This window comes from Marmota marmota, unplaced genomic scaffold (assembly GCF_001458135.2).
Source record: "Marmota marmota marmota unplaced genomic scaffold, marMar, whole genome shotgun sequence".
Lineage (NCBI taxonomy): Eukaryota > Metazoa > Chordata > Mammalia > Rodentia > Sciuridae > Marmota > Marmota marmota.
In genome coordinates this window covers 65,961,275-65,981,008 of record NW_026000174.1, presented here as the reverse complement: position 1 = coordinate 65,981,008, position 19,734 = coordinate 65,961,275, and the positions used below count along the sequence as shown (strand labels likewise).

General features: G+C 47.7%; 1 protein-coding gene across 1 annotated transcript in view; it reads left to right on the top strand.

Moving 5' to 3' along the window:
* LOC107160289 (phospholipase A and acyltransferase 2-like) overlaps positions 1 to 14,995 on the top strand; it is an 18,875-nt gene extending 3,880 nt beyond the window's left edge. Inside the window, exons 2-4 of the mRNA XM_048788240.1 lie at positions 7,856 to 7,964; positions 10,855 to 11,123; positions 14,689 to 14,995. Coding sequence (XP_048644197.1) covers positions 7,856 to 7,964; positions 10,855 to 11,123; positions 14,689 to 14,790 — 480 coding nt within the window. The 3' untranslated portion in view covers positions 14,791 to 14,995. The remainder of the gene's footprint in view (positions 1 to 7,855; positions 7,965 to 10,854; positions 11,124 to 14,688) is intronic.
* Positions 14,996 to 19,734: the final 4,739 nt, after the last annotated feature.

Sequence of the window (19,734 nt, the reverse complement as noted above, 5' to 3'; positions counted from 1 at the left end):
AACTGCTTGCAGAACTTGCCTGGACTATGTATCACTTGTATGCATTGTGAACTATCTGTTGGTGCAGCGAATTGTGGTAGTGCTGGCATATCTTTGCTGATGGTGTCACCGGTGATACAATTTTTCCAAAGGAGCCGTCAATTGGCTTGGTGTCGTGGCATTTCTGTATCCTCCTCCCTTCTACTAGTGATGGTGTAAAATTTGGGGGCCAACAGAGGTGAGGCAAAGAACCTCACCCCGCACTGGCACCAAGGCCAAATTTGGGGGCCAACAGAGGTGAGGCAAAGAACCTCACCCCCCCACTGGTGCATAGGCCTATCCACAAGTATGGCTATATGCTGGACCGGTAGTCAGTGATGGGTATGATCCAATTGCAGTGGTATCAACCTAAGTCAGGAGGCTGACGCCTAGAGGTCAGTTCATCTAATGACGGGTAAGGACCATATGTTGAACTGGACAACCTAACAGGCACGGTCCCTAAGCCACATTGCTTGTTGTTTAATTAATCAGAAGGGGGGAAATGCTGAGAGCTATTGCCAAGTAGGAATGAAGCATGGCAATTTCTTTGTCAGCCTACCCAATGTTGCTTAGAGGGAGGACTCTCCATTGTGGAAATGGGCTTGCCTTGGACCCAGGTCATTTGCAGTGACATTGCATGAATGTTTGAGAAAGGTGACCCTGCTCAAGGACCAGGGTGGATCCGGGTTTAGGGAGGATCCTGCTGGATTAGGGTGGGTCCAGGTTTAGGGTGTATCCTGCTGGGAATAGGGAGTATCCTGCTGCCTCAAGTGCCTGCTCCTTGGGTTTAGGGCGGTTCCAGGTTTAAGGTGGACCCTGTTGGGAATAGGGCGTATCCTGCTGCCTCAGGCACCCGCCCGCTCCTTGTGTTCCCGTTGAGTTCTCGCGGGATTCAGAGAGTATTTTGGGATGCAGAGCCGAGTGGAGGTGTGGATTTTCCCCAGAACGTGCGTGTAGAGTGCGGTGACAGTTCGGGAATAAAGAATTGCTGTTTGAATCTACAAGGCTGTGAGTGGCTCGTGATTTTGTTCCCAGCCAGACTGCAGCAACAATTTCCCCGTGTTTCCCCTCCTCCTGTTTCCCTTCCTTCTACTCTTCAGGGCTTCTTTCTATTCAGCACATATATATTTTTTTCCATTGATGCTGAGGATATTTTGAAATCAGGAGTGGATGCTGAATTTTATTAAAGGCTTTTTCTGCATCAGTTGATAGGACCATGTGACTTTTGTTCTTTATGTGGTTAATGTGACATATTGCACATTTGATTTTCACTGATCGGGTCACTCTTGGGTTCCAGGGATCAAGTCCATGGGGTCATATTGGAATGTTCCTTTTGAAAAGAGCTCAGTTTGATCCTATGATGTTGTCTGAGGATTTTTTTACCTCTGTGTTCATGAGAGATGTTGATCTCTGGGTTTATTTTTTAATACTCAGTGGTCAGATTGGGATGCTGCTGTAAATGGATGAGACGAAGTGTTCCCTTCTCTGTTTCCCCAGAAAGTTTCATGGAATGGGACTGTTTCCTCCTTGTTTTGTTGGGACAGCCATCTAAACCTGGATTTTATTTTTTTAGTGGTGATAAACTAAAAATGCACTCCAGTCAATACTTGCAGAACTATTCAGAGTATCTATTTCATCTAGAAACATTTTGGTCATTTGTGATTTTTAAGAAATTAGCCCATTTAATCCCAGTTCTTAAATTTTTATTATGATATTATTTTTTTCTCATTTAATATCTGCCAAAGCTTTTCTGAAAGCCCCTCTTTCACTCTTCATATTGGTAATTTGTGTCATTTTTCCTTTTTGCCTGTCAGTCTCACTAGAGGTTTATCTTTTGCTCTTTTAGAAGAGCCAGCTTTTGGCATTACCGAATTTCTCTATTGTTTTTTGTTGCTCACTTTATGGATTGCTGCTCTTATCTTCATTTTTCCCTTCCTTCTGCCTATTTTGCACTTATTTACTCTTTTCTGACTTATTCAGATGGAAACTCAGTATACTGATTTTCAATTTTCTTCTCTGCCAAAATGTGCATTTAGTTCTATCAAGTTCCTTTTCAGTCCTGCATTACCTAAACCTCACATGTGTTGATAGTCTGTATTGTGATTTTTTTTTGTCATTTAAAATATTTTAGTGTCCATGGAGACTTCTATTTGACACATGGGTTATTTAGAAGCATGTTGTCCAACTGCAAGTATTGGAGATTATTCTTGTATGCTTCTGTTATTGAGTTCTAGTTTAATCCTATTTTTGGGAGAAAGTGTATGCTGGCTGATTTCCTGTTTTTTAATTTGTAAGGTTCATTATTATTTTTTTCATCATCTAGAACAAGAGCACATTGTGTATGTTCTTGGGCACTTGAAAGCAATGTGTGTTCTGCTGTTGTGGGTGAAGTGATCAGTGAATGTCAGTTAGGTCCGATTACTCGGTGGTGGTGTTCAGTTCTTCTGGGTCCTTGATGGTTTCCTCCCATGAACTCCATCAGTTTCATGAGAGGAAAGTCAAGTCTCCAGCTGAAGTTGCTTATTTGCTGTTTCATTTTTCCAGATCCTTTTGACTGCACCTGTGTTGAAGCTGTGGATGCCTGCACACTTGGGATCGCTGTGTCTTACGCATGATGATTGAACATACCAGACTGGGGACAGGCACTCCTAGAGAGACCTGCCTACAAGGTTGGCTTTTAGCCGAGTCTGGAAACTGGGCAGGTCAACTGTTGCCTGCACTAATATAAACCTTGCCCTCAGTGATCACAATGACTCAGCATGTCCAAACCACCTGTATGAACAGTGAGGTTTACACTCCATGCTGCCTGCCTTCTGGGAGTTCAGAACTCCAGTACAGGCCAGGCAGAGAGGAACTAGGTGACTCTCCATGGACCCAAACCATAGACTGTTACTCTTGGGATCTTCTTGGGTAGACAACCCTCCACACGTGTTGTCACAACACATCGATGAGGAAGTTGAGTGATCCCATGTGAATCCTCTGGAGAGGCTCGTGGAAGCTCGCGCCTGGCTTCCTCAGGAGCTCTCCCCCTGGGACTTTCCCTCTTGCCCATCTTGCTTTGTGTCCTTTGCCTAAATAAATCTCAGCTGAGGGTGCAATTATATGAACACAACAGGAGGAAGATGGTTGAAGTCTCTCCTTGTGGAGGTGCAGAGGTTTGGGCTCCGAGGGGTGGAGTGATGTGCTCAGGTCACTTGCGTGCAGAGGCTGAGCTGGACCCTGCCCTGCCTGTAGCCCTCATGAGTCACCCCAGGACCTCCCTCTGCTCCTCGTTCCCCGCCTCTGTCCTCACTCTCTGCACTCCACCCAGGGCACCGCAGCATCACGAATCAATTCTTTTTCTATTCCTCTTCCCTCTTCAGGTCTGATCTCATGGATGAGATCTCTCTCCCCAACCCTTATTCTAGGCTCCCCAATACCAAAAGAGGGGTCATCCTAAGTCCTCCCACTGCCCACATTTCTTCCCTCAGCCCCATTGTCCACACTGCTGCAGACCCCAGGAATCTCTCCCGATTCCTTTCCTCCTCCACCTCCTGTCTACTAACGTAATTCAGGGCAGTTCCCTTCTTGCTTCTCTGACCCCCATAGCCTCCTGCCTGCTTCCCCACCTCCTGTCCCTGCTGCCCCATACCCAGTCCCCAAGACCACATGCCCTTCCTCACCAACACTTCCTCCCTCCCTCCCCTCCCTGGGCTCTGCCCCCAGGTCCACCCAGGGCCTCGACCTCCACTCACCTAGTGCTCCCTCTGGCCTCTGCTCTTCTGCACTCCTGGGTCTCCCTGCCCCAACCCCCTCCCCATGCCCACTCCCCCTCTTCCCATTCCCACCCACACCCCTTCCCACCAGGTGCCTCACTGCCCTCTGGCTCAACTGGCCCTCTCGTGGACCCAGGTTACAGAGCCCATCATGCAAGGAACAGGATGGGCCACAATTCCCTGTGCCTGTCTGAGCTCCCTCCAGCCTCCAGGAGAAAATCTCCCGGGGGCTTGGCCTCCCTCCCTGCATCTCCAAGATCCATCTCGGGGCCTGACTTGGACTGGAGCAGAGCCAGGCCTCTGTCCACCTCCTCCTGCACCCCAGCCTGAGTCAGCCTGTCCATCAAGCCCCAGCAAGACTGAGACAGCAGGAGGGAGTTTCCCTACCATCCTGAGTTGCCCAAGGTCATGGCCAGGGCACTGTGAGCAGAAAGGAGCTGAGCTCTGAGGTTGAGCCTCTGCCTCCATGAGGACACAGGGCAGGAGTTTTCCTGGGGACAGGGCTACACAACACCCACAACTTCGTTTTTCCGAATTATAAAACATTCCTTCCAGGAACTGTTCCATTTCTTATAATTATAAGAACCTGGCTTTTTCCTTTTCTAATTCCCATGGTAGGGCTGAACTCAATCCTGCTTAGAACTTCTCTAACAGAAAGTCACGGTTTCTGAGACTAAACACTGTGGATCACAGGGTGAGGCAAGGATCACCTTGAACTGAGAGGAAAAGACTATGGAAGGAAGAAGAGGGACAGAGGTGTTCTCTGGGGCTTGGAGAGACCCAAACTCTCCTCACAGAGAGGCAGGCAAGGAAGAAGCTCACCAACCAGAAGCCCAGAATGCAGGCTGAGTGTGGACGGAGTGTGAGCCCAGACCCCCAAGGCCCAGATACCCCATCTCTGGGTGCCAGCCACTTTTAATAATATCACAGCCCCATCTCCTGAGAGGAGGACTTGGTGGGCACTGCCAGCTGAAGAGATGGCAGGGGAGTTGGGCGCAGGAACTACCTGAAGTGTGCAGGGTAGAGGGAGAAGCAAGGGAAGGAAGAGCTGGTCCTTGCTTCCTCCCCAAGCCCCACAGTGAGGATGCTGAGCTGCCCCCAGTCCCTCCCACCCCTTGCTGTCTGGACTGTCCAGGATGTGAGGTCTCTAAGTGGGTGTCGGAAGAAACAACTTATTTGGGGCTTGGGTGGGGTAGCACACTGGTGCCTCAAAGAAGCAGCCTCTTCACACCAGCTAGTTAGGGATTAGGTTTCCTGCTGGGCTAGAATGTGCTTCTGATCCTGGGTGAGGGGAAGCCCTTTTCTTTTCACACTTCTGCCCATGCAAGTTCTCGGAGTTTTCCAGTGTGGGGATGTGTCTGTGGTGGCTTGTTCCAGGTGGTGTGGTTGGTTTCAAAGTTGGTGGAAATATTTGCCTGTTGTGAGATGTTTATATCCTCATTGTGGGGTGTGTCTGTGTGCTCAGAGGCTCTCCTCCCTCCTTGAAACCCTCGCCTACACCCACCAATATGTGTATGGTTGTTTTTTGGGGGTTTGTTTTCAGTATCAGTATTTGCTTGTTTCACTTTCTCTCCTCTCTATCTGAAACTTGGGCATTTTGGAATGTTCCCTGACCACAGATGCCACCAAATTCTCCTGAATGCACATTGAGCGCTGATCTCTCACCCCTTCTGCTGATTTCCATATCTAATTGACTCTGGACCTGTGCCCTGTACTTGTTGGAGGATTAAAATTTTTATGTGAACTTTGACCTATGTTTTCCCCTATTGGAAGGCTTGGGTAGGTGGAGTTAAGAAAAAAATAAAACTCAAAAGCTAAATAAAAGAAGCTGGACATTCGTCCAGCAACGCACAACACTTCTGGACAGAACGATGAGTTGGGTGAGTCCCCAGAGAGGGTTTTGAAGCTTTCATTTAAAAAGCAACAGTGACAGTCTGTTAGCGTGAATATGTGTGCTGTCCTTATTGGCTCCAGCTCAGGTGTAGAGGGGACAGGAAGGGAGAGGGGCAGGTGGGCTGCAGGTCTGGGGCTCTCACACAGCAGGAAAGGAACCATGGTTGGGTCCAAGGGCCCAGAGGCTTCCCTGCCTCAGCTGCTGTGTGAGGTTTGGTCTCCTGAGTGCTGGCCGCCTCCTGGCACCTCGCTGAAGGCTTGGCTTTTACCCAAACCAGGCTTCAAGAAACAGGTTGTAAAGGAGGAAACAGGGAGTAATATTCCAGTTAAGTCAGAGTGGGGAGTGTCCACAGGCTGAGAAGGATTTAAATTCCAAACCTTTTGTTCTGTTTTTTATTTTAATTAATTCCACAATCATATGTGAATGTATTTGCCTTGTTTAAAAAACCAAAAGCAGAAAATCAAAGGGAGACCAACAGAAAAAAGGGACAAAGGTGTGGGAGGAGGGGAGTGAGGGGGAGAGGTTAGGGAGTGATATCAGCCAAAATATATTGCAATATTGGGTGCACGTGTGTATAGGCAACAAAATGCTCATCATTATGTACAAGTGTCGTGCACCGTAAGAAGATGTGGAAAGAGAATTTAAGAAGAAAGAAAGGAAGGAAGGAAGGAAGGAAGGAAGGAAGGAAGGAAGGAAAGAAGAAAGAAATCCAAAGCAAAGTCGAAGCCATGAGCAGGAAGGACGGAAGCCCTTCTCCCAGGCTCCCTGCTTCCCCTCAAGCAGCTTGGGGTGCGCTCTGCCACATATGTTTCTGTGCATTTGCACATGTATACAGCCACCTTATAAGTATCCGTTTGTAGCTTTAGGTTTTGTTGTAGTTTTTAATTTGGGTTCCCTGAGGACGGTTTATTTAAGACATCATTCTATCTTTCCTTTCACTTATATGTGTTTACTAGAACCACTGTGGTGTGCTTCAGTACATGTGTGGGTTGTTTTTTTTTTTTTTTTTTTTTTCCAGTACTAGCTATTGAAAGCAGGACCTTGTGCAAGCTAGGCAAGTGCTCTACCACTGAGCTATATCCCCAGACCTTTTAAAATCTTCAATATGAGGCCACATATCCCTAGATTACGAGGCTAGCCACAGAGTTGTGATGCTCCTGTCCCAGCCTCCAAAGTCACTGGGATTCCAGCCATGCCTGACCATTGCTGGCAGTTAGTATCTTTCTGATGCTTCAATCGGCCCACCTTGGGTCAAGCTGACTCCTGATCCTTGCTGCCAAGGACTTGAACTCCCAGGAGATCTCCCACCACCTCCAGGCAGCTGCACCCTCACTTCTCTCTGCAGCAGCTCAGCTCCCTGGCAGGGCGCACTGGGCCCACAGGCTGGGCTGGGGAGGGGTGCTGGTTGACTCAGAGTGTCCCAGAAATGCAACTCGCTCATGTGAACTTCAGAAGAGAACCCCTCCCCCTCTGACTCCCACCACATCCTGCCTTTCTTTTCTTGATTTTGGCCTGGAGCCCAGATTTAAGCTTCCCCAGCTTGTCTGAAACCTTCTGGGATTGTTCAGGCAAAAATGTTGGAAACACTGAGATCTCGGTTTCCATCTGGCTCTTCTGCTCTCTAGGAAAGTTCCCTAACTGTGCTGAGACCCATTCTCCTCATCTATCCAGGAGGGTGGTGGTAGTTATTGCTCGAAGGATGATGAATAGTGGGGGTCAAGTGTTCTGCAGTGTTTGGCAGGTTGGGCTCTCTACGTGGGTGCTCTGTAACTCACAATGATCACTGAGGCCCAGGCACATGGTTGGTGGCCCTTAACAAGGTGATTTTGACATCTTTGGGAATCATATCAACATTTGATGCTACAAACATGCTCTGTGCATAAAATGTGCTCTCTGCAGCTGGTGCACATCACTGCCCCACACTCCACAGACCGACTGCCATCTTCCCACAATGTCACCCTTCCCATCTGCTTGTCCTGGAGCACCTTTCTAGGCTCACAAACATAATGTAACCGGAGAGGGGAAGCTTCCCACCAGTGAAAGGAGAGGTGTCTCTTCTTTGATTCCTACAAGTGATGAGCAGAGGGATTCTGTAGGCTAGAGCTGGGGCTTCCTGCAGGTCAGCTTCTACAACATTCCATAAAACCCCCCCCCCCCCCACAATCTGTGTCTTGTTTTTCTGTTACAGAACAGAACACAACCAAAACTTGGAGACCTAATTGAAATTTCTCGCTTTGGCTATGAGCACTGGGCCATCTATGTGGGAAATGGCTATGTGGTCCATCTGGCTCCACCAAGTACGTAAGGTTTCTCTATTAAAAACACAAGGGCTGAGATCAAGAGTATGTACACAGGCACAGTTATGTGCTGGTCCTCACTCTGCCTGGCACAGCAGGTGCTCAATCAGCATTTACTAAGTGAATGCTCTTTCCCTCTGGCCTATATTTCCTGATATTTCTCCTTATCAGTGAGTGCAGGGAGAGAACATTGACCTGTTTCCATTTTAGAGTGCGTTTCAGTCTCAGTTGGTCACCTTTGGTTGATGAGCATCCCTCCAAAGGTCCAATACCCTGTGTCTGTGGCGTTCTGCAAGGTCAAACAACAGCGGAAGAAATTAATGCTTCCAAGAGTTTATACCTGGCTGCAGAGTGCAATGGACAGGTGTGGGCCTCTAACCTCCCCAGGGCCAGTCTGGAATCCCGGCTCTTGGGCCTCCTTTGTGACTTGAGCATTCGGCTTCTCGTCACTCAACTTAGCTTCTCCTCAGAAGAGCAGGGATAGGGATTCCTGTCTCCCAGGCCATGAGGGAGAGAAATGAAGGAGGGCAAGGAGAGCCTGGTGCAGGGCCTGGCCAGGTGTGGGGCCTCCTTCTGTGGCACCTACAGCAGCTCACAAACTCAGAGACTTTGAACAGAAAATGACAAAGAGCTCAGCTCACAGCAGTGCTCACACTCAGCTGTTAAAGCGTCATTGAGGGAGTGCATTTGTCCCTGAGCCTGGCCACTAGGAACCTGCCCCCCTTACGCTGTGCTGCTGTGGGTGCTCCCTGGTTGGTGTCCAACCCCTGGGACAGCAGCAAGGTCCTGCTCACAGCAGGAGAGGGAGGCCTGTCTGGGTTAGAGCTGGCTCTGGGGAAATCAGGACAGTGTCCAGTTAGGGCTGCATGAGGTGGGCCCTTTGTTCTTGTTGGTTTGTTTGTTTGGATGAAGCCTGGGGATTGAATCCAGGGTGCTCTAACCATGAGCTACACCCCCAGCCCTTTTTAAAATTTTATTTTGAGTCAGGGTCTCACTGTGTTGCTTGGGTTGGCCTTAGAATGGCATCCTCATGCCTCAGCCTCCTGAGTGTCTGGGATTAGAGGCAGGTGCCCCATACGGTGCCTGACTATGGAGTTTTGGTCTACATTCAGTCTGCTGCCTCCTTTCTATTTCTGTTTAACAATCCCCTCTGTTGGTCAGTCTCTCAGTTGGACCAGCAATGGGACTAATACCCAAGATTACTCTTTGTCTTCTGATGCTTGTCCTTCAGGGGACCTCATAGATAGTAAACCAGGACTCAGCAGATCCTTCACATGGTTTTTGTGAATACAGTTTTGGTGGCTTAGTGCTCATAGAAGTCATCCGAAGAGCATGTGGTTGCTGACAAAGTTCATGTCTCTTGAGGATACACCACATGTAGGGAGTGTTGTTACTGCAACTAGGTAAGAATAATACCAAGGGCCTGGAGGGCATTCCAAAAACAGGTGTCCAGGAGCCCAGAGTTAACTAATTGATTTGGGAGGTGTGTCCACTGATCACATCTCCTTGGTCACATGAGGTACCTGGGTCCATCCTTTAGATCTTTAAGATTCTGGGCTACAACCCTGGGTTTATTATCTTAGAAGCAACATTTTGCCCAATAAGTGCTTTGGTTCCTTCCATTGAGCAGTTAGTTGATCAAGGACCCTTTCTTTATGGAGTATTGAAGCTAAACTGCTTATGTTAGTCTGCTTTCCTTGAAGAGAATTTAATGTATCATGAGAACTTGTTTCAGGCCTTGTTGAAATATAGGTCATGGATTTTTCTAATTTAGAGACTCCCATTAGAGTCTTATGCTCCCATTAGAGCACAAGAGCTGGGGTTCCAGACTGGTCCTGGGAGTGCTAACAGGGTTTGCTAAAAAACAAAACAAAACAAAACAAAACAAATAAAACCAACATACAGAGTTTCTCTTCATAATAATCTTTGGAAGTTCTTGAAAAATTCACTTATGGAGGAATATTTCATGCACAATGATCTCAAGGTGAGAATTTGTTTGTCATTTCTAATTTGTATGTTGTTATTGGGGGTGAGAAATATCCCAGGCTGCAGCATCCAGATCCCTTGGATTGGAAATATTTGTATATCTTATTACCACAAATAATGAATAATCCAACATGAAAGAGACACACAGAGAGAGAAGGAGAGAGCAAAAGAGAGTGTATTTACAGGTGGATCCCATTACCCACCACCAAGTGTATTAGGAATATCGTGATTATTCTTGGCATCTTGGCATTGGCACAATGTCAGTTTGAACAGCAGTGAGTTAAACCAGGGTAAAAGCATAATACATTTTTATAATCTTTATAAAAATGTTCCACGAATTCTATACCCCAACAAAATATGATTAATTCCTTCTCCAGACATGCCCTGAATATTGGTCTGTACCGTGTGTACACCGGCCCTCTGCCTCATATAATGCTACTACAGAAACACTCCATGTACTCACAGAGATTCTATTGATTTCAACTATGGTTTCAGCGAGTTTCTTAGTAGCATATTTGAAGGTATCATTTTCATTTTCTAATTTTAGTTCTGAATCATTCAACACTGGACTCCAGGACCTCCCATGTGAATCATATGAAAGGAATGAATGATAGAGCAAATCCAGAATGAGTCAGGCCCCAGCACATTAAGATTTCCCAGGTAGAGGGGACGGACAGTGAAAGCATTGCAGCCGTCCTGAGCCACCCCTGGGTGGAGGGCTGCTTATAGCACTGCTCCAGCTGGGAATGAGCGCTGGGGGCTGGGGGAAGACGCTGTCCAGGGGAGGAGGACAAAACTTTCTGAAAACCACTTACTCTCCAAATTTGGCACTGAGGCTTTCTGGCTTGGGGCTAGCTCTGAGCTACTGTGGCCCTGCCCAGGCCTGAGTCCACTGTTTCCACAGGTGAAGTGGCAGGAGCTGGTGTGAGCAGCATCATGTCCATCGTGGCTGAAAGAGCCATAGTGAAGAAGGAGCTGCTGTCTGTGGTGGCCGGAGGGGACAAGTACCGGATCAATAACAAGCACGATGACAAGTATGACCCACTGCCACTCAACAAAATTGTCAAGGAGGCAGAGAAAATGGTGGGGAGGGAAGTCCCTTATTCATTGACAAGTGACAACTGTGAGCACTTTGTGAACGTGCTGCGCTATGGAGTTTCCCGCAGTGACCAGGTGTGTCCTCAGCCTGTGTCCCCTTCCCTGCGATCAGATCATTCCCCAGTAATAAGGGGTGGGCACCTGCTGAGGGCTGGCAGTGCAACCTGAGTTGGAAATTGCCCGGGAGTGGGGGTCAGGGAAGCTGGCAGAGTGAGCAGTTGAGTCCAGGAGAAGGGGACTCTGGTCATGTTGTGTCCATTTTTTTATGCACAAGGTCAACAGGAAACACTTCAGCTTTCTTGGGCCAGCTGGTTCCTCTCCTTACTCTGCCAGGGTCACTCTGTAGCCTGAGAGCAGCCATTGACTCTGTGTAAACCAACAGGCAAAGCTGTGTTCCAAAAATCTTGATTTCTTTTCATTTATTTATTTTTGTAGAAACATATGGCAGGCTAGATTTGACCAGTGGGTCAAGGCTTGGTTTAGCAAGTCTTGGTTTAAAAGGACTTGAAATGCTGGGGCTGTAAGTCAATGGTAGAGCACTTGCCTAGAGTTTCTGAGACCCTGAGATCAATTCCCAGCACCATACACACAAAAAAACTTAGACAAATTATGTTATACATTTTTAGTTGAAAACCAAACATTTCAAAAATCATGAATATGAAAAATTTGTGAAGGATGGATTTTTTTTTTTTGCATTTTGCACCCCTGATTTCAGTATAGATTTTCTTGAAAACCTTGGTATTGCAAAATTAGTTTATTTAACGAATGAAAAATGTCTTTGAGGTATTTTAAATAGTCAAGCCAGGTGTTATGGTAAAACTGTCAGTCAAATCAGATCACTTTTTTAGTCAAAAACTGACAATTTGCCAGGCACATTAGTGTGCACCTTTAATCCCAGAAGCTCAGGAAGATGAGGCAGGAGGATTACAAGTTCAAAGTCAGCAACTTAGTGAGTACCTGAGCCACTTAGTGAGACGCTGTCTCTAAATAAAATATAAAAAAGAGCTGGGGATGTCGCTTAGTGGTTAAGTGCCTCCGGATTCAATCCCTAGTACCAAAAACAAAAACAAAGAAACAAACAAAAATACGCTGACAATTTTTCAGTTGAATTGAAGGTGTTAATGCTCATGGCCATGATGCCACCTCACTTTAGAATTCTAATCTCAGTGGGAGGTGGACCTGGCAGAGGGCCTCCCTCCACATGGCTACTTTGCTTCTGGAGGCCTCTTGTTGGGGAGCTCTGTGTTCTTGAATTTTCCCCCTTGGCGTCCAGGGATGTTTGAACCTTGGCCTGTGCCCCACAATTCAGGAGGGCAGGGGTTGGCTCTCCTTTGGTAAGGTAGGAGAAGAGGTGGGCAGGGAAAATCCATCCCTTCTGGAAGAGAGGGCCCCAGGCTGGAGCCCAGGCTGGTAACTGAGAACTGCTCCTCAGCTCTGAGCACTGGGGCGAGACCTGCTTTGTTGCTGTGACCTTGCTGAATGGGTCCCCCTCCTGTTAGCTGGGGAGGGTTGATGTGTGTCTGGCCTAGGGGTGGCTGCTCAAGGGTATGGTGTGGTGGGTTGCTTTGTCATGTATCTAAAACCACTTCCAAAGTTGCAGGAAAGCCCCAAGGATCAATTTTACCTCTGGGTGTTTTAGGGGTGGTTGGCTGTCTGCTGTGCTTCTGAGGGTTCAACTTAAGCAAGGCTGGGGTACTCAGTGGTGGCTGTTCCATTTAGTTTCTCCCTGGCCTGGGGTCCCTCTTTGGGAACCTCTTCTGCAGGTATCTCAGTGACTCACCTGTCTTCTCCCTCTCACTCCTTCCTTCCCTTCTGCCTTTTCTCCATAGGAAGCTCCTCCTCTGCCTGTCTCCAACTCACTTTCTCCTTCTCTGTACACAGTGTGCTGTGAGCCCTGCAGAACTCTGGGCCCCTAGTGACTCTGCCCACATTTTGTACTGATAGACCACTAAAGTATAACATGGCCCCTGGAACATGAAGTTCTGTCCCTAGAAAGTTCCCAATCCCCCTTCATATGACTGCTTGAGAAAGTTCACCTGTCAAGGGAATGCGCTATTTTTTTTTCCAAACAACAGCAGATGATAGACCCAAGACTTCTCTGTCTTACTGCATTTACTAAAATGGGCTTATAATTATGCATCCTTCCTCTGACTCTGTGAGACTCAGATTGATAGACAGGAAGATCACATAAACATAGATAGAGACCTTATTATTCAGAAGTGTCTTTCTCCAGGGTCTGAGAGGGATGCCTTTGGAATGTACTCATCAGAAAACCAGGGCCTCCTGCCGTCTCCACAGGACGGTACAATCCTAACCCATTAGTTGCAGGGAGCACACTCAGCCGGCCTCACTGCATTTACAGGGACCTCCCTTCATCATTTTTCACCTGACTGTAGTGACCCCCATTTGCCCACCCCTGCTCCTTCATCTTCATCTCCCTTTGAAACACCTGTCACCTCTGCACCATATACAACAGAGCCCTGCTCACTGCCAGTGGTGACTGAATGAAGTCTGAGGTCACCGCTTTGTCTGAGGTCCAGCTTCATTTCTCCTTAGCATCTGGAGGTGATCGAGTGTCTGTAGATAAGATAGTGCACTGTTGCCCTTTCTCTTCCCCCGCCTGCACATGGTGCATTCCCCAGAAATCTCTTCTCGCATCACTGATTTTAGTTTCCTTCCCTGGCTGTGAAAGACATAAGCAGAGCTGAGCCTGGTCACTTGCCAGCTGTGTGGTTTGAGTGAGGTCTCTCCACTGGCCACCTCAGTCGTCACCAGCTGGAAGGTAGGGATTAGAATGCCAGCCTCACGGGGTTGTTGAGGGAGGTGAGAAAATTATAGCAGTTGGACAATGACCAGCACAGGACAGTGAACTGGAAACAGCCATTATTATGGTGTGGCCCCCTCTGCCTGAGTTCCACCTGTGTGCAAAATGGCCCCGGGGTGGTGGTTGGCCATGTCAGTCAGCTCACGCCACCTGTGCTGAAGCAGCAACCATCAAGGTCCCCCTCACGTCCCCACTCTGTCCTTCAGCAGGACCCCTTCCCTCTCACACACAAGCAAGGCCTCTCACTGCACAAAAGCCTGTCCTCAGCGCTGCTCCCAGTCCACCATTTGCTCAGCAGCTAAGTCACCAGGGTCCACCTGTGCCAGGCAGTGGGCTGAGCACCAGGGACACCAAGAACACCTAGGTGGGTCCCTGTCCTCAAGCCCTGGGCAGTGGGAGTTCACAGGGGTCATTTCCCAACTTGGCACCTGCTTCAAGGCTCCCTATCAGCCACCCCTGACCTAGAACATCTGAGCCCTGCCACTCTGTCCTTCCCACAGCCACCCCATGGGTTTATCATGCTTTAAACACCTCTAGGCTGTATCTCTCTTTCCTCCATTGAGACTCCCTTTTCATACTGAGACTCAGTCCTGCATTCATTCCTTCCTGACAGGGACCTCCTGTCCTCTTTCCTGGGTGGCCTGACCTTTTGGGATCCCCCCTCCCTGCCAATAGTTGTTTCCTCTGTGATGTGGTGACAAGGACAGGGAGCATGTTCCTTGTCCAAGGAATCTGCAGCCCAGGAAAGAGGTTCCTTGGACAAGGATCTCTGCTCAGACTCCTGATGTGACCCTGCCCCCTTGTCTTCTGTTGCAGGTGACTGACACACTCACTGCGATTGGTACTGCATCTGTTGTCCTGGGTGTTTTGGGCCTCATTGGGATGGCGGTCGCCAGAAGCAAGCGGGAAAAGCAGTAAATGCAAGGCTTTATCTTGGCGGCACCAGTTACCTTGGGGGAGTTTGATCAAGCCGGTGGGAATGATTTGGTTTACAGATTTCACTCTTTTGTAATCATGAGCACTTGGTTTAGTGGAGCTCAATCAAAGCATAGGAAGCTGTTATCTGAAGGAAACGCTGGCTGCATGGCATCAATTCTATTAAAGAGCTGATTGCACAATGTCATGGCCTCAATGTGTGTGTTCCCACCCACCCCAAATTCATATGTTGATGCCCTAGCTCCCAATGTGGTAGGAGGTGGAGGGGCCACTAGGTTTAGAGAAGGTGGTGAGGGTAGGGCCCCTCTAGCAGGGTTAGTGTCTTTCTATGAAGAGAGACTGAGAAACTGATATGACTCTATTTTTGAAAATAAATAAATAACAGCAGCTTCTACCTCAAGGCCTGTCCTAAGGAAGGGGGCGTGACCCTTGTCCTTGGAAAATCCCACAGAGCCTTTCTAGGTACATACCCACCTTGCTGAGTTGTTTGTAAATAACAGGAGAGATCTAAGGCATCAGGGGTCCCTGACTTAGTTAGGCTAGATGAGGACCCATAGCAACCCCCCTAGAAACCTCCAATCAGTATGAGACAGCGAAAATACCCGGGATGCCAGATGACCCCCCAGTAGTTTATGGTGGTAGATAACATGTTGGGAAACCATGTAGTTTAGCATGTATACCCCTCATGGCTTAAACCAATCAGTTCAAAGGAACCCCCCTCTTGTACTAACCAATCACCCCTAACCAACTAGTTCCCGCCAGTGAATGTGCTAATCAATGTTAAGAGTTGTTGTTTGACTTTCCCGTGGTATGGAATGATTTGCTGTGTGATGTTGTGACGCATAGAGTACCCCTCAAAACCTATAAATCTCACTGAACAAAGGGTCAGGACTCACTCCCTGGGACCGCTGCTGCGTTGGGAACGGTTGTGAGTTAAGGCTCGAGCTTGCAATAAAGACCCTTGTGTGATTGCATCGGATTTGGCTCCTGGAGGTCTATTGGGATCCCACAAATCTGGCATTACAAGACCAGAGCTCTATTTCCCTCCCTCTGCCATGTGTGGGCCCTAGTGAGAAGGGACCAACTGCCTGCCAGGAAGAAGGTGTCTAGACACCATGTCTGCAGCACCTTGATCTTGGATTTCTCAGGTGCTGTGGCTTCAATTTAGTCTGTTCCTTCCAAGTCCATGTTCTAATACAGTTCCGCTGAGGACATATGACAAGGTGGGACCAGGGCTGGCGGGCACTGGTCCTGCCGGCAGGCGGCAGGCTTGAGAAGTTACCGGGAAAGGCGGCTGGTGGCTGTGTAGCTGGGTGCTCAGCTAGGGTGGCTCTTCCTGCGCTGTCCTGGGGCGTCCTCGGGTGGAGTGGCTGCTGGGAGAGGCTGTGCTCCAGCCCCCCGCGCTCCCTCCACTGCAGAGCCGGCTTGCTGGCCCGTCGGAGCGTTGGGCTGAGAAGCTGAGTGTGGGGACTGGGGGCTATTTCGTCCCCTCCGACTCCACAGCTCCCAGTGAAGCGGCTGGAAGAGGCTGTGGAGCCGCGGTCGCTGCTCTGGGACGCCGCTACCTTCCTGGCGTTTAGGTCACCCGTGTCCTCACAAGCCCCCCTTTTCTGCATGCTTCCCGAGTCCTCTGGCCCAGGAGCGCCCATGGGAGGAGTTGGCCTTGGAGAGAAGGACCCATCTCTAGGGACCATTTGGAGAGAGCCTGCGCTGCTCCTCCCAAGGGCAAAGACCTACCTCCTGCTTTTCTAGCTGCCTGCAGTCGGGGACTCCGGAGTGGGGAAGCCCCGTGTCCTTTTTTCCTTTTTCTGTGATGACTTCTTACTACCTTTATGACCTAGACTTTAAGATCAAACCCGTTGAATCACAAGGTAAGAAGGTCAAGCAGCAGAGGGGATGCAGCAGGTCAGGAGGAGTATGTGACATCGCCAATGGGAGAAGTTTTGCAAACATCAGGAGGTGGCTTGGAAACACAGATGGCAGGCCAGTGAACACGCGGGCAGAATGTTGCTAGGAAACAAATTGTGAGAAATAGAGTCTGATGTCCCTTTTCAGAATATAGTATTTAGCCTTAATTGGGATGTCAGATCCAATGATAGTCATTTTAACTATCGTCCTTCCCTTTGCCCGCCCCATTTTTAAAATTAGACAGTCACCTAGTCTGTAACCCGGGGCTCCTCCTATCAGATCAAGGGGGCGGTGCTTGCTGCGTTAGGGATTAAAAACCATGCGTTAGGGATTAAAAACCCGCGCACTGCCTGCGCAGTGTGCTCCCTGGCCGGTCAGGTTCGGAAGCGCATGGTTCTGCAGAAGTAATAGTTGGCCTTGAGGCGCTACTTCCCAGCGCACTCGTTTGATTCCTTGCTCCTGGGTATTTCTAATAAAGGGTGCTGAGAAAGATAAAAGAGTGGTACTTAAAGGAGTACAGATGGCAAAGATTTTTTTTGGTATTAGATTTTTTGGGGGAGACTATTAGAAACGCAAATATAAATATTGAAAAGCGTTCCTTACCTTAGCTGAAGAGATCTGTCTAAAGGCCGAGGTAAAAGAGCACAATAGTGAAAATGTAGATTCTCAGCAGAGGAGGTGTGACAGGTGCAAGAGCAAAGGTTGCAGTCTTCTCCTGCTCCCCCTGTTGCCACTTGCCACCCCTTTCTTTTCTTGCTACAAAATTAACCACTCTGTCCATTTTAAACTCTGTTAAACAGACATTTTTGTTCCCAGCATAACTATTCAATCTACCTATTTTATTTGTTCTTCCATGTGTGACTGCTTGCTGACTTTAGTATAATTTTCTTCAAAAAATGAATAGAAAAGTCATGTGTGTGACTTCATTTTTAAATGTCCTTGCTCAGCCCACCATTGCATTTCAGCTGTATCATTGTCCAGTTCTTACCAACATCCAAACCTGTGTAGGTAAATGGACGGAACTGGAGACTATCATGCTAAGTGAAATAAGCCAGTCCACCAAAGTCAAAGGTCAAATGTTTTCTCTGATATGTGGAAGCTAATCCAAAATGTAGGGGGACAGGTTAAAAAAAAAGAATAGAAGAAAGACCAGAGGAGAAGACAAAGGGGAATGAAAGAAAGGAAAGAGTAGGGAAAGACAGTGGAATGAATCTGACCTAACTTTCTTATGTACATATATGAATATACCACAGTGAATCTCACCATCATGTACATCCACAAGACACACTAATTAAAAAAACAAACAAAAACTAGGGCTGGGGCTGTAGCTCGGTGGTAGAGCGCTTGCCTAGCATGTGTGAGGCATTGGGTTTGATCCTCAGCACCGCATATAAATAAATACTAAAATAAAGGTATAAAAAAGCCAACATTATTAAAAAAAAGATCAATAGAGTAGAGGGAAGGGAACGGGGTGGGAGGAAAGGAAGGGAAGGGGAAATACTGGGGACTGAATTAGAACAAGTTACAGTCCCTGCTTTTATAATTGTGTCATAGTATAGTCTATTGTTATATGTAACTAAAAAAATTGAAAAAAAAAACCTATGTAGCAAGGAACATGGGGTTGGATTCTTTGGACACAAGGTGAGTGCAAAGTAACAGGATTTATTTGAGTAATAGAAAGAAAGAGGAGCTCTCAAAGGATGAGGGGTCCCAAGAGAGGGTACTGGAGATGGCTGTTGTCTAGGGGTTTATATGAATCTTCAGGGTTAAGAAAGCTAGTTCCATACCCAATCCTAGGTAAGGTGCTCAGAGTTTGTGAGCTCTTCATGCACTTTTTAGTCCAATCAAGTTACCATGCCCCCCCCCTTTTTGGTGGGAGTTTAGGTACCAGGCAATGGATGTGTCATTATCAGTTTTTCTGCTTACATGGGAGTCAGTTTGACCTTGAAATGGCCTGGCTTGGGTCTGTAGTTTCTCAACCCTGCTACACAGGAACCTGACCTTGAAGGAGCCCAAGTTTCTGCCTAGCCCAGGGATAATGTGCTTGAGTCCCTAAAATCTATGGATATGTGATAGCAAAAGCCCAAAGCCAGGAAAACACTCATTTTTGCCTTGACTAGGTAAATGGGGCCAGTTTTGTCCTGTGCCTTATGTGGAAAGGAACTCTTTGGGTTTTCCATTTTTGTTCTGGTGGAAGCACGTGCAGGAGACGTCATCCAAACATAAACCATAAAAATGTGTGAGGTTGGTTTGACTGTAATTTTCACAGTAGTTAATAGAAGACAAAGGGAAATGCGGAAATGGTGACTTTGGTTTGCTGAGTCCTATCTTCCGTGGCCTTGATATTGAAAACTTTACCTGCCACCAGTTCTTCTCCTTGGCCACTTTTTCCTTGTCTGTCGTCTTCCTGAATGCTGCTTTATTTGGTTTCCCTCCCCCACCACCTCTTGGTATGAGTGACTTAAAATTAAAGAGGCACACTAGTAGATTTGTCCAGTTTAACATAAAGCATTGCTGTAATTTGCAAAGTAAACGGAAAGATAGATTCTCACTGCCAACCATCAAATGTCACTTAATTGCTATCTTCCCTTCATATACCTTCTCCTCTAAAACCTCTGTCCCAGATTCCTTCACTGGCTGTTTGACTTTTTATTTTTGGTACCAGGGATAGAATACAGGGGCACTTAATCCCTGAGCCACAGGGTTCTCACTAAGTTACTTAGGGCTTCGCTAAGTTGTTGAGGCTGGCTTTGAACTTAGGATCCTTCTGCCTCAGCCTCCTGAGGCACTGGGATTACAGGTGTGTGTCACCGAGCTTGGTGCCTGTTTACTTCTGTGTACCTCTTCTGCACTTTGTTCTCTTCCTGCTGATCCATTTCTATGAAATGCAAGCATTAACTGCATGCACTAGTGTTGGAAGGTGTTATGGTTTGTCTTTCTCATTAGGTATAGATCCTGTTCACTCTCCTACAATCACTCTCTTAATCTAAAGATGCACTAGTCTCCATGTGGGCAACT